This window comes from Pseudoliparis swirei, chromosome 3 (genome assembly GCF_029220125.1).
Source record: "Pseudoliparis swirei isolate HS2019 ecotype Mariana Trench chromosome 3, NWPU_hadal_v1, whole genome shotgun sequence".
Taxonomy (NCBI): domain Eukaryota; kingdom Metazoa; phylum Chordata; class Actinopteri; order Perciformes; family Liparidae; genus Pseudoliparis; species Pseudoliparis swirei.
In genome coordinates this window covers 21,255,532-21,270,738 of record NC_079390.1, presented here as the reverse complement: position 1 = coordinate 21,270,738, position 15,207 = coordinate 21,255,532, and the positions used below count along the sequence as shown (strand labels likewise).

The 15,207-nt window shown below is 43.0% G+C and overlaps 1 protein-coding gene across 1 annotated transcript in view; it reads left to right on the top strand.

The window, feature by feature from the left end:
- Positions 1–15,207, top strand: part of si:dkeyp-23e4.3 (rho GTPase-activating protein 7) — a 94,702-nt gene that overhangs the window by 76,779 nt on the left and 2,716 nt on the right. The window contains 6 exon segments of the mRNA XM_056408794.1: positions 3,821–4,128; positions 6,215–6,379; positions 9,727–9,886; positions 11,062–11,260; positions 11,406–11,619; positions 14,113–14,227. Coding sequence (XP_056264769.1) covers positions 3,821–4,128; positions 6,215–6,379; positions 9,727–9,886; positions 11,062–11,260; positions 11,406–11,619; positions 14,113–14,227 — 1,161 coding nt within the window.

Below are 15,207 nucleotides of genomic sequence, written 5' to 3'. Positions count from 1 at the left end.
AACTCCCAAAACAATCCAATCATCCCGTCCACTTCATGCAGCTGTGTGCAGGTATACAGGGTTAGAACTTCTCTCTCAATTCAATTCACTTTATTCTGTATAGCCCATTATCACAAATTAAAAAGTTGCCTCAGAGGGCTTTACAATCTTTACACATACGACATCCCTGACCTTTGACCTCACATCGGATCAGGAAAAACTCTCAAGAAATAGAAGAAAAAAAACTTTCACGGGGGGAAAAAGTGAAGACACCTTCAGAGAGCAACAGAGGAGGATCCCTCTCCAGGATGGACAGAAGAATAGACGTCATGTGACCAGAAGGAAACATTACAGAGTTACAACACATTCAATGAGTATGACAGAGTGTATGAATAGTTGGTAGTCGGCATGGACCACGATCCAGACCTCCGTGATCCATCAGGCAGATGGAGGAGGAGTGGGCGGGGCATCAGCAGGGCCATGGCATCAGACCCACCAGGTCCAATGGACCCTAAGAGACGTGAAGTCACAAGGACTCCGGGGAGGAAGCAGAGTTAATACTGTGCGATGGAGAGATGAACATTCATCCATCTCTCAAGTTCTCTTTTTCATTTGAACAACTTTCAAAACAACCAGATAAAAAACATCTAGAGGAGAGACACAGTCAAGGGACTTTTTTCTATGAATACAATTCGCTAATCAAAGCAGCAAAAGATGCGATGCCGCTCTTTCATTTACTGTTTCATAATTGTTGTCGAAGATTTCTATGTTTTTGGGAGAAGAGTTTAAGTTTTCAATCAAAATGAAAGACAAACAGAGTTCTGGACGGAAATCAAAGTCGTCTTTGTGTTTATTAGCTTGCAAGTTGTGAGAAAGTTCCTCAGTCACGTATCTGAGTGATTATCCAAATACAGTGAGCCACACCGTGATTTATACACGCGAGAACGGCCCTTACTCGTGGCCCACGGATGACCGCGGGGGAGTGTGTATCAGTGTGTATCTGCGTTCACTCCAAGGAAAAGAAATATAGAAATAAGTCGCCCATATGCTGCAGACGATAACAGAGAAGTCGACTTTAGGTCTGATTTACACCCTCTGGCTCTTTCCCTCCCCCCATGCCCGTGTCTCTGTTCCTTAAATCAATCCACACACCAACATGTATTTTTACCATTGTCATATTCATTGAATGTGTCTTAACTCTGTAATGATTCCTTCTGGTCACATGACGTCTATTGTTCTGTCCATCCTGGAGAGGGATCCTCCTCTGTTGCTCTCCTCAAGGTTTCTACCCCTTTTTTGTATCCTGTGAAAGTTTTTTTTCTATTTCTTGGGAGTTTTTCCTGATCCTTTGTGAGGTCAAAGGTCAGGGACTGAATTGAATTTCACCTTCAGGACTCAGACATGATGTATTGTCATTTTGCATGACAAAATGCATCGTAGCTCATTTGCGAAACACAAGAAAAACATTATATATATAATGTAAAAAGTTTTTTTTTTCTATTTCCTAGGAGTTTTTCCTGATCCGATGTGAGGTCAAAGGTCAGGGATGCCGTATGTGTACAGACTGTAAAGCCCTCTGTATTTTGCCAATTTGTATTTTGTGATAATGGGCTATAAAATAAAATAATCTGAATTGAATTAAATTCTCTATGTTGTCAAACAAAAAAATAATCAAAGTAAATGGCAGGCATGAGAATCCCTCACCTTTCGGCGAAATTCGCCGTTTTGAAACCAAAATAGGTGACTGACGTGAATCGTGTAGATCCATAGAGTTTTTGTTTTGGGGACCAATTGGCCGGCCGGCGTTTATGAGATTGGAGTGGGACACGGAGAAAATGTGGAGTGGTGCTCTTCGCAATAGAACATCTTTGATGGGCACGTGTCGCGTCTCGGCCAATCAGCGTCAAGATGTCTTCAGCGTTTGGTGGTTTAGGTTAGCTTGAATGTTAGCCCGCTATCTGCTGCTGTCACGCTGCACGGTGTAGCGATCCTAACAAAGTACCCGTACGTTAAGAGCGATGTGATTTAGCATATTTTTAGTATCGATACTTCATTAAAAGAGCGATCAGAGCGCACGCGCTGCTCCGTGTCGAGCTGTCTGCGCACACTACGCAGCGAGTGCCGTTAAGTGGCGGAATTTTCGGCTTTAAAAATAAAAATTAAAAAGATGCCAGAAGTGAAATGTTTAAGTTCAGTCTGTAAAGTTCTGTTACTGTAACTCTCCAGTTGCTCATCCTGATGAACTCTGTATCATCTGGTCAGATACAGACTAACAGTCTCATAGTGATAATCAATGCTATGATGGCTCCATGTAGTTTCATTAATATCTTGTAGGCTAATACTAATAATACTGCCATTTGTTAAGTGTTGAAAAAGTTGGTAAAAAGTGAACCATACAGATATTTTATTTATTACTATTATAGATAAATATACCAGGATCGTATTTATGGTACTGTTTTATGGTATTGTATCAGTATCATGATATTTATGGCAGGTATGGCATAGATTAGAACATACGTGTCAAACTCATGATCCGCGGGCCAAATGTGGCCCGCCACGTCATTTTATGTGACGGCATTCTTGTGTCCTTAAGATTCACTTGTTGGTTCATAATTGACTGTAAAAGGGAATATAAATAAATAGTTGTGTTGTGCATACTGTGATATTCTGAACACTCAGGTTCAATCTGCAACATCTTTTCATTAAATACATTTGAGAAGTTAAAAATATCCCTCGATTTAGGTCTCAGCTTGTCATTCAGGGGTGATAGTGCGTCCCAAAGCCAGACCAGTGGAGAACCACTGCCCAAACCAGTGGAGAACTACTGCCCCAGACCAGTGGAGAACCACTGCCCAGACCAGTGGAGAACCACCTGTCTCAACTGTGAAAAAGCTTTTAACAAAGTTAATGTAATAATGTTTGTTTGATCTTTGATAAAGTAATGTGGGTTAAAATAAATAGAATTAAATAAAATAGATGTATTGTATAATATTAAATACATTTGCATATATAGTTATACATTTATATAAGTACACCTAAATAAACAAACAAATGCAAAGACAGTTATTTAACAATATGTTCTGGAGTAGTTAGAATTATACCGTGTTAGTGACAACCGGCCCTTTGAGGGCAGCCATGAGGCCGATGTGGCCCTCGGTGAAAATGAGTTTGACACCCTGGATTAGAAGATCGTGACAACCAGGTAGAGGCAGAACAGACTCAAGGAACAGACTCGAGGCTCAGCAGAGCACAAGACTTGAAGACTTGTTCACGCCAAAAAAAAAAGGAAGTTGGCTCATGAATGACTATATTATATACAATATTACTATTATTATAGGGCCCACTGACTTGGTGTCAGAATGGAGGAACTATAGATTATCATACAACGTCCAACATCGATGTTCGTGGAAGTCACCAGCACCCCCCATCCTTCTCACCTTTTTCACCCCTGACCCGTTTTCATGCCTGAAATGGGATTATTGAGGAGAGTCGTCCGAGGATATTTTTGCGATATTCATATAAGAAGGCGAAAATTGCTGCGAACAAAGCTCCTTCCTTTAGCCGGGTGGAGCTGTCCAGGTGTTGAACAGGTGTGTTGAGGGGCCTCTGTCCAGGTGTTGAACAGGTGTGTTGAGGGGCCTCTGTCCAGGGCCTGAACAGGTGTGTTGAGGGGCCTCTGTCCAGGTGCTGAACCCCCTCACACTAATAGTCACTCCAGGTTCAAGTCAAGTGACTCATTTCATCTCGTAGGTGTGTCTTGTCTCAGTTTTGGCAAGAAATGTATAAAGTGTCTTTGGGGGAATTTCTTCAGCTCCTTCTCAAATAGTTTTCCGTCTCTCAGGTGAGTCGATTGTTGGCCGACGAAGACGTCTTCTCCGCTCTGGACAGCGTCCTGGAGAGGATCGGCGACCTGCAGCAACTGGTGTCCACGTGGTCTGAAAATCTCTCCGAGGACGACTGTCAAAGAGGTTCCTCCTCCTCCTCCTCGTCTCCCTCCTTGTCCTCGTCTTCCTCCCAGGACTTACCCGGGCGCGGCTCGGCGGCGGCCTCCCCGTGCCCGTCGTCCCCCGGCCAGGAGGCGAAGAGCCATGCGGAGGTAGCTGTGAATGGGGAGGAGCCAAACACCAGATCGCCACAACCCAGATGCAGGTGAGAAACTCAGAGACTGCAATTAACTCACTTTATTCATCGAGCATCTCATATTTACAAAGCGACACACCTCAAGTTAAGTCATTAAAAAGACAGTTGAACACAGAGGACTCCGGAGCAGGGGCGATGTTTACATTCCCGAAGCTAAAAGCTCATTTCTTTGCCAAATATTGATCGTCATCAAAATTCCTTTCAAAGAAATACAAGCAACACTTTAAGTCGCCGTTTTTAAAAAATATAAACGGAAGCCTCTGCGTCCATCAGGGTCCTGGTGACGACAGTTATGGGGATTTATTCCAACCAGACCAACCAAAGTATGAGTGGAGTTGCTTTGAGGCACTAAAGATAAAAAGCAATCGCCGCATACGGGACACTTTTGATCGCCTCTACATAGGGCAGCTTTTATATCTCTTTTTGTCGCATATTTGTTCCCCGATATGGAGCAATAAAAAGCTATGAGGCCTCCCCTGTACTGTCAAGTCAGCCGCATCATCAGTGTTTGCTGATGGACGCCGGCACTGGAGGCCAAAGTGCCATCTTTGGGAGAGAAAGCGTGACGCCGAGCCCTCTTCTGGTGGCCTTAAGACGCAATGCAGGGTCATAAACATCCCGAGTGATGCTTTTCTTCTCCCTTTCCTCTCAAACAGCCCTTCCGCCGGTCGCTGCTTTTTATTTCCTCTCTCTCTTCTCCGTGTATGTTTACCTTCGCATTGAAAATGCGGAAGGTTATGTTTTGATCGCCGTGTATTTATTTATTTATTTATTTTTACCTTCGCATTGAAAATGCGGAAGGTTATGTTTTGATCGCCGTGTATTTATTTATTTATTTATTTATTTTTACCTTCGCATTGAAAATGCAGAAGGTTATGTTTTGATCGGCGTGTATTTTTTATTTTTATTTTTATTTTTATGTATTTATTTATTTATTTGTATGCGTGTTACTCGCATAAGTCAAAAAGTATTAAACCGAATCGCATGACATTTGGTGGGATGATTGGTAATTATCCGGGGACCATTTGATTAGATTTTGGGATCGATCGGGTCAAAGGTCAAGGTCATAAAAAGGTCAACATCTTCTTTTTACCATAGCGCGGTCAATTTTTATCCAATTGGCATGCAACTAATGCCAACATGTTCATAAATGCAATGCCCAATCTTGTGATATGCGAAGGTATGCGCTCTACCGAGTGCCCGTTCTAGTTTAATATAGGTTCCGAATGACGTGTGTCGGATTGTGCACGAAACAAACAAATGTGCTTTGTCTCTAAACATAAGCATCGCTCCTGTTGGTGGTTAAACTATATGAATGAAGTGCAGATGTTCATGGTCCCCGGGGGGTGAATCTTGATGTCTTTGTTGGTCCCCTGACTGTTCATGGGGCCCCAGCACCGCGGCAACACGTCTACTTGAGTGTACACGTGTGTGTTTACATGCTAGCTGCTAATTAGCATAAGCCCCGTTGACCAGCTGTGATCACAATAATGATAAATGTGAGCGTACCGACACGTTATGTGTGTGTGTGCTGTATGTCAGCACACACACACACATATACAACATCACATTTTAACTATCTGTAAGCCCGTAAAGAAGCAGAGGTTGAGGCAGCAAGCTAAATCCAGTTCAGTATGCTAATGCTAACTTGCTAAAAGCACACTACAACTTGACGGAGCTGAAATGATCAGATATCGTTTAACCGCCGTACAGATGGTTAACCCCGGGGATTCAAAGTAATGTTGGGATTGTCCTTCAGACAAACTCATCCATTTTGTTTTCTCTGGTGTGTAAACAGTGACACGGCCTCCATCGGCTGCTAGCGCGGCGACACGGCGAAACCGTAATCTCCCTTCATGAGGATCTCATGTTCTCTAAATAGATTAATTCGGGGTTTTTTCTCACTAAAAATACAAAATATCTGCCGTTAGAGCTCATGAGACAATCAGAAGAGAGACAGCTTTAGTTTATCCTTTTCTGCGATGAGATAGACGTCGTAAAAAACGTTCGTTGATGGCGCATGTTTGTGCTCTAGTTGTGTATTTATCTGCTGTTTGTGTGTGTGTGTGTGTGTGTGTGTGTGTGTGTCCAGCAGAGTGAGCCAGCAGCTGCACTGGTCCAGCGAGCAGAACCTGCCCACCAGTCCGGGAGTGGAGAACCAGTCCGTGTCCCAGTTCCTCCTGCTGCAGAAGCTCGCTCTCCTCAAGCTCACCGCTCTGATGGACAAATACTCCCCGTCCAGTAAGCAGGGCTGGAACTGGTAAGAAGTGTGTGAAGACCAGAGGGTTTCTTTAGGTTGATATCATAGCTTTAAAAAAAAAAAACACAGGTTGTAGAGAAGCAGAGAAACAAAAAATCTGAATTCTTCTTTTTTTTCTTTTTGGTTGTCATTCACACCTGAATTGAGAAACTTCTTCAAGGAAACAACAGCGGAAACGAGGGCAGGTGGGGGAATATTTCACGCAGCCTATTCATAAAAATGCATTTATTATTCGTGGCTCGGGGTGCAAAAAAAACAGCCGGATGCTTCAAGAGCAATACACTCCTTTTTCCAGAAACACAACCCCCCCCGGGAAGGACTGTGGGCGCTTCGCCCTGTGTCGGAGTTCCCGGGGAGAAGTTAGGTCGGGTTAACTGCTGATGCATTGTGGGTTATTACCTTCGCATTGAAAATGCGGAAGGTAATGTTTTGATTGCCGTGTATTTATTACCTTTGCATTGAAAATGCGGAAGGTAATGTTTTGATTGGCGTGTATTTGTATGCATGCGTGTTATTCGCATAAGTAAAAAAGTATTAAACCGAATCGCATGAAATTTGGTGGGATAATTGGTTATTATCCGAGGACCATTTGATTAGATTTTGGGATCGATCGGGTCAAAGGTTAAGGTCATGAAAAGGTAAAAATCTTCTTTTTACCATAGCGCGGTCAAAATGTTCATAATTCAATGCCCAATCTTGTGAAATGCGAAGGTATACGCTCTACCGAGTGCCCGTTCTAGTTTATTTATTTATTTGTATGCGTGTTACTCGCATAACACAAAAAGTATTAAACCGAATCGCATGAAATTTGGTGGGATGATTGGTTATTATCCGGGGACCATTTCATTCGATTTTGGGATCAATCGGGTCAAAGGTCAAGGTCATGAAAAGGTCAACATCTTCTTTTTACCATAGCACGGTCAATTTGTATCCAATTGGCATGCAACTAATGCCAAAATATTCATAATTCAATGCCCAATCTTGTGATATGCGAAGGTATGCGCTCTACCGAGTGCCCGTTCTAGTTTAGGACTGTTTCTGTTCTCTTTTTACATTCCCTTCTCACTCACTGTCTCGTATATAAATCATGATGTGCAGAAGGTGGTTGAGGTCAATGCCAAAAGAACAACGATGTCCCGCCACAATAAAAGTTCAGCGTAAACATTGGACTCATTTCTCTGAAGTGTGACGACCCTCTTCTACTTTTTGGTGTTTTTTGGCGCATGGCATCCAACAAAAGGTGCATTACTGCCATGACTACACTGGGGTATGGACCAGAGCTTACTATCCCCCTAAAATAAAAAATAATAAAATAAATAAAACCCAACCTACACCCTTCTGTGACGACCCTCTCTGCCACCGGCTCGTGTCCCTGCAGGTGGGCGTGGCCAAGGGCAATCAGAAGAGTGGAAACACCTGAGGTGTAATCAGCAGCATTGGCAACACCTGGGCCTTGTGTGCCAGTGCTGCTTTTACCTCAGGTGTTTCCACTCTTCTGATGACCCTTGGCCAAGCCCACCTGCAGGGACACGGGCCGGTGGCAGAGAGGGTGTCACGTGTCTCTGACGTTCAGAAACTAAAAATGGCATTTTGTTTTGCAACCGGACAAATCTGAAGGTAATTAACTTTGCTCGAGATATTTTATTGTGATGGTACGGCAAGCCCTCAAGGACAGTCGTCGTAGCATGAGGACAAAGGAGGTAACACGCAGCACGTGGGACTCAAATCAAGGCTTCTTAAGAGGTCATGTGCGGACCTAAAATGCTTTTCTTGTTCAAGATATGGAATGATTTCACTCTACAGACATGGATTTAAAGAGTTCACTGTTTTGCCTCCTACTCTATGTTTTGGGAATAAGCCCTCGTGGAAAATCTAGACTGATTAATTTTTACGAATGTAAAAGAGGGCTGTTATGCTAAGTGAGAAGTTGAATGAGCGTTAAATACGAAAAAGAGAAAAAAACCATACATATTTGGCTAAAATCTCAAACGGGTTGGGTGGGGGATTCGGGAATAACTGCCACTCATTGGCTGCCGGTCGAAAAGCATCGGCGAGGCTTCCTGTAGTTCAGGTGTGCTGTGTTTCCTTTTTTTATGGAGATTAGACTTTTGATAAATCACATGAAACGGGAGCAAAGTGGAGGATGTGATTCCCATCCGAATTGACCTCTAGGAGAACTAAAAAAGGGGAGAACAAAACATAAAGTTAACATTTTGTTCCAAAGCAGGAGTTTAGTGACTTGTTCTTGCACGAATCAAAGTTAATGTTCCTTCACCTGGAACTGGATTGTTTAAAAAATATTACATCTGACACACCGCTCTATTTTTAATCATACCCGCAAAATATGGTATAAATTCAGAGTCCTATTCATATCTTTGGAGTGCTGGTGGGTTTTTTCGGATGTTTTGTGTCTTTTCAGTGAAGCTCACCGACAGAAAGAGGCCCTGATGCGTCCGTAAGAAAACTCTGCTTAGATGAGAGGAGTGACGTAACCCGAGTGCTACCACTTTAATTAATTTAGCTCCCTTTTCTTGTGATTTATTCAAGTGTAATCTCTGTAAAACAAGGAGCAGTTTGAAAAAGTAAAACACAACGGAAATCCTCACTGCCGTATTTAAACCTCCTCACCAACTCTTGGCCAGAATGCAAATAAGCGTATATTCCAAAGATTTTGAGAAATTTGGCAGAGACGCCACATAAACTAAAACTATAACTCAACAGTAACGTATTTTTTTAAAGTCTGACAAATGCACAGACAGTGAGTCAAAAAACCTCTACGGTTCAACAATTAGTTTAAATCTTGGCATTTCAATGATTTCATCACTGATGCCAAAGATGATTACGAATACACCAATTAGCTGCTGATTGGGACGGCTGATAATCCGAAGCACTTTTCCCTCATATTGTCATATTTTATTCAGAGATTATTTCTATCAATGTGGAAAGAAGAAGAAAAACGATGAGGAAAAGAGAGCTGAAAAGCATTCAGAGTGAATGTGTGATTCGTTAATTATATATTTTTCTCTTTTGTGTTTGTCGTTTTTCATACCGAGTAAAGACGAGATTTCATTCGTGATTGTCGGAGGTCTTCAGATCACTTTCACAAGATTACAGAGTGAACCGGAGTGCACTCGGCTCCGCGACTTCCAGAGTTAGAAGCTAATATACATTGCAGCTATCAGTGGGTTTTTATTCAAATAGAAGAGAAGAAAACACTATTGGTGATTGGCATTACTGGTTAACAGGGATACACCTCGACACAGGTCCAATCTCTGTGTTTTTGCCTGATTAGAATGAGGACTTGTGTAAAAAAACTGCAGCCAAGTTCAGAATGGTTTTTCCCCCAGGACTCTTCCTAAACAACCGAGGAAGACGAAGGTGATAGACATGAAAGGCCGTCGGGTTTTTGAGGTTCCTCTGCTCCTCAGTGTCCAGCAGACCGGAGAGACACTTCCACCCAGCATCCTCCGAGCGCTGGTGTACCTGAGGGCCGAGTGCTTGGACCAGGTGAGGAGACACCAACAAAAAACCACATGTCGCCTGCAGTGATAAAAGAAAACATGAGGGGGCGCTGCTGGCCATGAGAGTGAATCTGAGAATTTCTTTCAAATATTGAATGAATTCTTGGCATCCAGACCGAAAAAGTCTTTTTAAAAATGTGTTTTATATTTATATATATATATACATGTGTATATATATATGTATATATATACACATATATATATGTGTAAATATATATATATGTATATATATATACACATATATATATGTGTAAATATATATATGTGTATATATATATACACATATATATATGTGTGTGTATATATATGTGTATATACAGGACTGTCTCAGAAAATTAGAATATTGTGATAAAGTTCTTTATTTTCTGTAATGCAATTAAAAAAACAAAAATGTCATGCATTCTGGATTCATTACAAATCAACTGAAATATTGCAAGCCTTTTATTCTTTTAATATTGCTGATTATGGCTCAAGAAAACTCAAATATCCTATCTCTAAATATTAGAATATCATGAAAAAGTATACTAGTAGGGTATTAAACAAATCACTTGAATCGTCTAATTAACTCGAAACACCTGGAAACACATTTTCAAATGTTTGATTTTGTTTTGCTGTTATAAATCTTTTGTTTTACTTGGTCTGAGGAAATATTCAAATTTTATGAGATAGGATTTTAGAGTTTTCTTAAGCTGTAAGCCATAATCAGCAATATTAAAAGAATAAAAGGCTTGCAATATTTCAGTTGATTTGTAATGAATCCAGAATGCATGACATTTTTGTTTTTTTTATTGCATTACAGAAAATAAAGAACTTTATCACAATATTCTAATTTTCTGAGACAGTCCTGTATGTATGTGTATATATGCATATTTATATATTATATATAATAAATATATATATATGTATATTTATACATTATATATATATAAAATGTATATTTATTATATATATTATATATATAATAAAATATATAATAAATAAATATATTTATATATGTGTGTGTATACATATATATATATATATATAATGTAAAACAGTTTTTATCACATTTAGCTTTTTTGTGATAATTAAAAACAGCGAGAATAATCAAAGTAGGCCTAACAAAATGCCCCCCTTCTATATGCATGTTTTCTCTCCGCTGAGATGTTCTTCCTCTCTCAGGTGGGTCTTTTCCGTAAGTCGGGGGCCAAGTCTCGAATCCAGTACCTGCGTGAGCTGGTGGACTCGGACCCGGACGGCGTCTCATACGACGGCCAGTCGGCCTTCGACGTGGCCGACATGGTGAAGCAGTACTTCAGAGACCTTCCCGAGCCCATCTTCACCAGCAAGCTCTGCGAGTCCTTCCTCCACATCTACCAATGTGAGCGGCCATTGTTACCGTTGTCATGCCAACGCGCGACTCACAATCTGACACGCGCGCAGCATCCGCAGAGTAAAACGGGTGCACTGATGTCGGCGGATCTTTAAAACTAAAACATGTGACCGGTTATTTATTCCGCTCGCAGACTTCCCCAAGGACCAGCAGCTGGCCGCGGCGCAGGCGGCCATCTTGCTCCTCCCCGACGAGAACCGCCTGGCGCTGCGCACGCTGCTGCTGTTCCTGCGCGACGTGGTGGCCTGCGCGGACGAGAACCAGATGACCCCCGCCAACATCGCCGTCTGCCTGGCGCCCTCGCTGTTCCACCTCAACACGCTGAAGAGAGACGCCAACGCAGCCAGGTGAGCGTGCGTGCGTGCGTGTGCGTGTGCGTGTGCGTGTGTGTGTGTGTGTGTGTGTGTGTGTGTGTGTGTGTGTGTGTGTGTGTGTGTGTGTGTGTGTGTGTGTGTGTGTGTGTGTGTGCGTGCGTGTGTGTGTGTGTGTGTAAGTGGGGGAGGTGGAGAGAAAGGGAGGGAGGGATGTGGTGAGAGGGGGAAAAGGGATGCGGAGAGGGAGATAGAGGGATGGGGAGAGAGGGAGAGAAAGGGATGGCGAAAGAGGGATGGAGAGAGAGGGATGGAGAAGGAGGGATGGGGAGGGATGGATGGAGAAGGAGGGATGGGGAGAGAGGGATGGAGAAGGAGGGATGGGGAGAGAGAGAGGGAGAGAGAAGGAGGGAGAGAGGGATGGAGAAGGAGGGATGGGGAGAGAGAGAGGGAGAGGGAGAGAGAAGGAGGGATGGGGAGAGAGAGGGAGAGAGGGATGGGGAGAGAGAGGGAGAGGTAGGGATGGGGAGAGAGAGGGAGAGGGATGGAGAAGGAGGGATGGGGAGAGAGGGAGAGAGAGGGATGGAGAAGGAGGGATGGGGAGAGAGGGAGAGAGAGGGATGGATGGAGAAGGAGGGATGGGGAGAGAGAGGGATGGAGAAGGAGGGATGGGGAGAGGGAGAGGGAGAGAGAAGGAGAGAGGGATGGAGAAAGAGGGATGGGGAGAGAGAGGGAGAGGTAGGGATGGGGAGAGAGAGGGAGAGGGATGGGGAGAGAGGGAGAGAGAGGGATGGAGAAGGAGGGATGGGGAGAGAGGGAGAGAGAGGGATGGATGGAGAAGGAGGGATGGGGAGAGAGAGGGATGGAGAAGGAGGGATGGGGAGAGAGAGGAAGAGGGAGAGAGGGATGGATGGAGAAGGAGGGATGGATGGAGAAGGAGGGATGGGGAGAGAGAGGGAGAGAGGGATGGAGAAGGAGGGATGGGGAGAGAGAGGGATGGAGAGAGAGAAGGAGGGATGGGGAGAGAGGGAGAGAGAGAGGGAGAAGGAGGGATGGGGAGAGAGAGAGGGAGAGAGAGGGATGGGGAGAGAGAGAGACTGATAATGGCGATGTGGTTGCTGCTTTCTTCCCAGTTCGTCCTGCAGTTCGCTCGCTTTATGTATTTATTTATGTATTAATTTCTTAGTTCTTGTTCCTCCGTGAGCTCTCAGGCTCTCGCTGCGTTTCTTCTCGTCTTGATGAACTCCGCCCCTCCATCTTGTCTGTGTCGATGTTCTGATCGTGGACGATTTGATGGATCTTTGTCTCTTTTCTTCTCCTGGAGCTCATATCTGCTCCGTTGTGACTTCTTGACGCAGCCGTTTTCTTTCCTCCGAGACGACGCGGCGGTCATCGCGTCTCTATCGTCCACGAGGCCCGAGAAAAAGACCAAACCCAACCGCCCGTCGGCCCATTTCCTCGTCCCTGCTGTGACTTCCTGTCTGCGGCTCTCAGCTCCGAGCCCATTGGTCGCTCCGGAAGATGTCAAACTTCACGAGCGGCTCACGCACATCTCATTTGAGGCTGAAGTCGTTTCCTCAAACAGCTGATCGCTGTGATCAACAGGAGGAAGTTGCGTTTTAGACGCCGATTTAATCCAGAGGCAGGAGATCGATCAGCTTTCTCAAACACACAACAGCTGTTGGGTGAAACATTGATCCCTGGTCCCTCTTCTTCGTAAACCTCACGTCTCCTCCACGTTGTTTCCTCCTCTCCTTCCTGAAATCACTCTCCCTATATCACTCCTCTTCTTCCTCCTCCTGTACTTTCCTCCTTCCCTTCCATTCATTCGCAGCTTTTTTTCCCCTCTTTCCCACGTTGGCTCTTTGCCTTTCAGAGCCGACCGGACAAGAGGAAAAAAAACGACACAATCGGCACTTTTTGCCTCCCTCCCGTCTCCGGGAAGCCGAAGTTCCCCGGCTGTCAGAAAAACCGTGTCACACACTTTGCGGTGGGAACAATAACTCTGGGGAATTATCTGCCGCTCGCCCACGGATCTATTAAATCTCATCGCCTCGATCTTTTGACTTCATATTTCTGCTCGACAGAACTCTCCCACTGAGCGGTGCACTTTCTAACGGCCTCTCGTCCGCCCGGCTCGGTGTGTCGAGTTTCCCCCTTTTGGAGCGCTCCCGACATTTAAAAAAAATAATGTTTTCGTCAACAGAAACTAAAAGAAAACACGAAAGATAAAACGTCACATGAAATAAAATCAGGGAAAACAACTTCTTGTTGGGTAAGCTTTTTTTAAATTAAATAAGTTGAATCCGTCCGTTGCCGTCGGTTACGCACCCGCTGCCCATGAAGATGAATAAAAGAACCACACGGGCACCTGTCTGTCTCTGTCAGGAGGAGGAGGAGGAGGAGGAGGAGGAGGAGGAGGAGGAACTCACAAACAACATTGTGATCTCCACTTTAGTCGAGATTGATTTCCGGACGCTCGCTGCCTTCATCCAAATAACGACCTTGACCTTGTTCCTGTTGCTGAAGGTCGAGTCACAGGAAGTACAGCCTGGGCCGCCCAGACCAGAGGGACCTGAGTGAGAACCTGGCTGCCACCCAGGGGCTGGCCAACATGATCACCGAGGCTCAGAGACTCTTCCAGGTATCCATATTACACTTATGACGTGTTTTACTTCTATTTGCTTATTTTTCTTTTTTGTAAACATTTTAATGACGTTAAAATTAAAAGATATTTAAATGTTGTTTGTTTCAGGGAAAAGAACACACTTGTACAAGTGTAAAGCTTATCATGAGATACTCTACACACAGAAACCTGAACCCTTAAAAAGCCAAACAAATTAAAATAACTTTATTTAGCTGTAATAGTTTCATAATTTAAACGTGCACGGTGTCATGGTTGTGTTCTTATTATCAGATGTTTTTCATGGTGAGGGAAAGTAATCTTACCATTGTTTGTATTGTTTTACGGTCAATATTTTGATTAATTCATAATTATGTAATTAGGCATAATTAATAGGTTTTTTCAGTTGTTTCTAATGGTTTTGAAGACAAACTCAGCTATATTTATTTTTTAGATTTCAGTCATGTGTCGACATAATAATAATAATTACAATTATAATGGTAATAATAATAATAATACTTTTAATGAAAGTAATAATGTGTTTTCTTTCTTTTTTTCTGTTTTGTAAACATTTTAATGTGACGTTCTGTATTGTGATTGTTTATTGTTTTGTTTTTTCCACTACACACACATGTAACATTTACTATTACATCGTTTTTATGGAATTATTTATCACAAAAATGCGTGAATAAGTAATTGTATTGGATGTTAAGAAAAGACATAGTGAGTCCTAAAATGTAATACTATATTGTAAAAAGGTTCTAGTATAGAGGACGTCCAAAAAAGTATAATTATAGAACAAACAAAAGGTAATAAATAGTACAATATGAAATTAAGAAGCTTTAGTGGTCCAAGTTATTATCACAAACTAAGACTGTTTTAATCAAAGTGCGTTGCTGATGTGACAGATCAGAACTAGAAGTGACAACTTGATCCTGAAATGACATTAAATCCAGGATTAAAGATTATGAGGATAAACAAAACTATAATAACAGATTTTT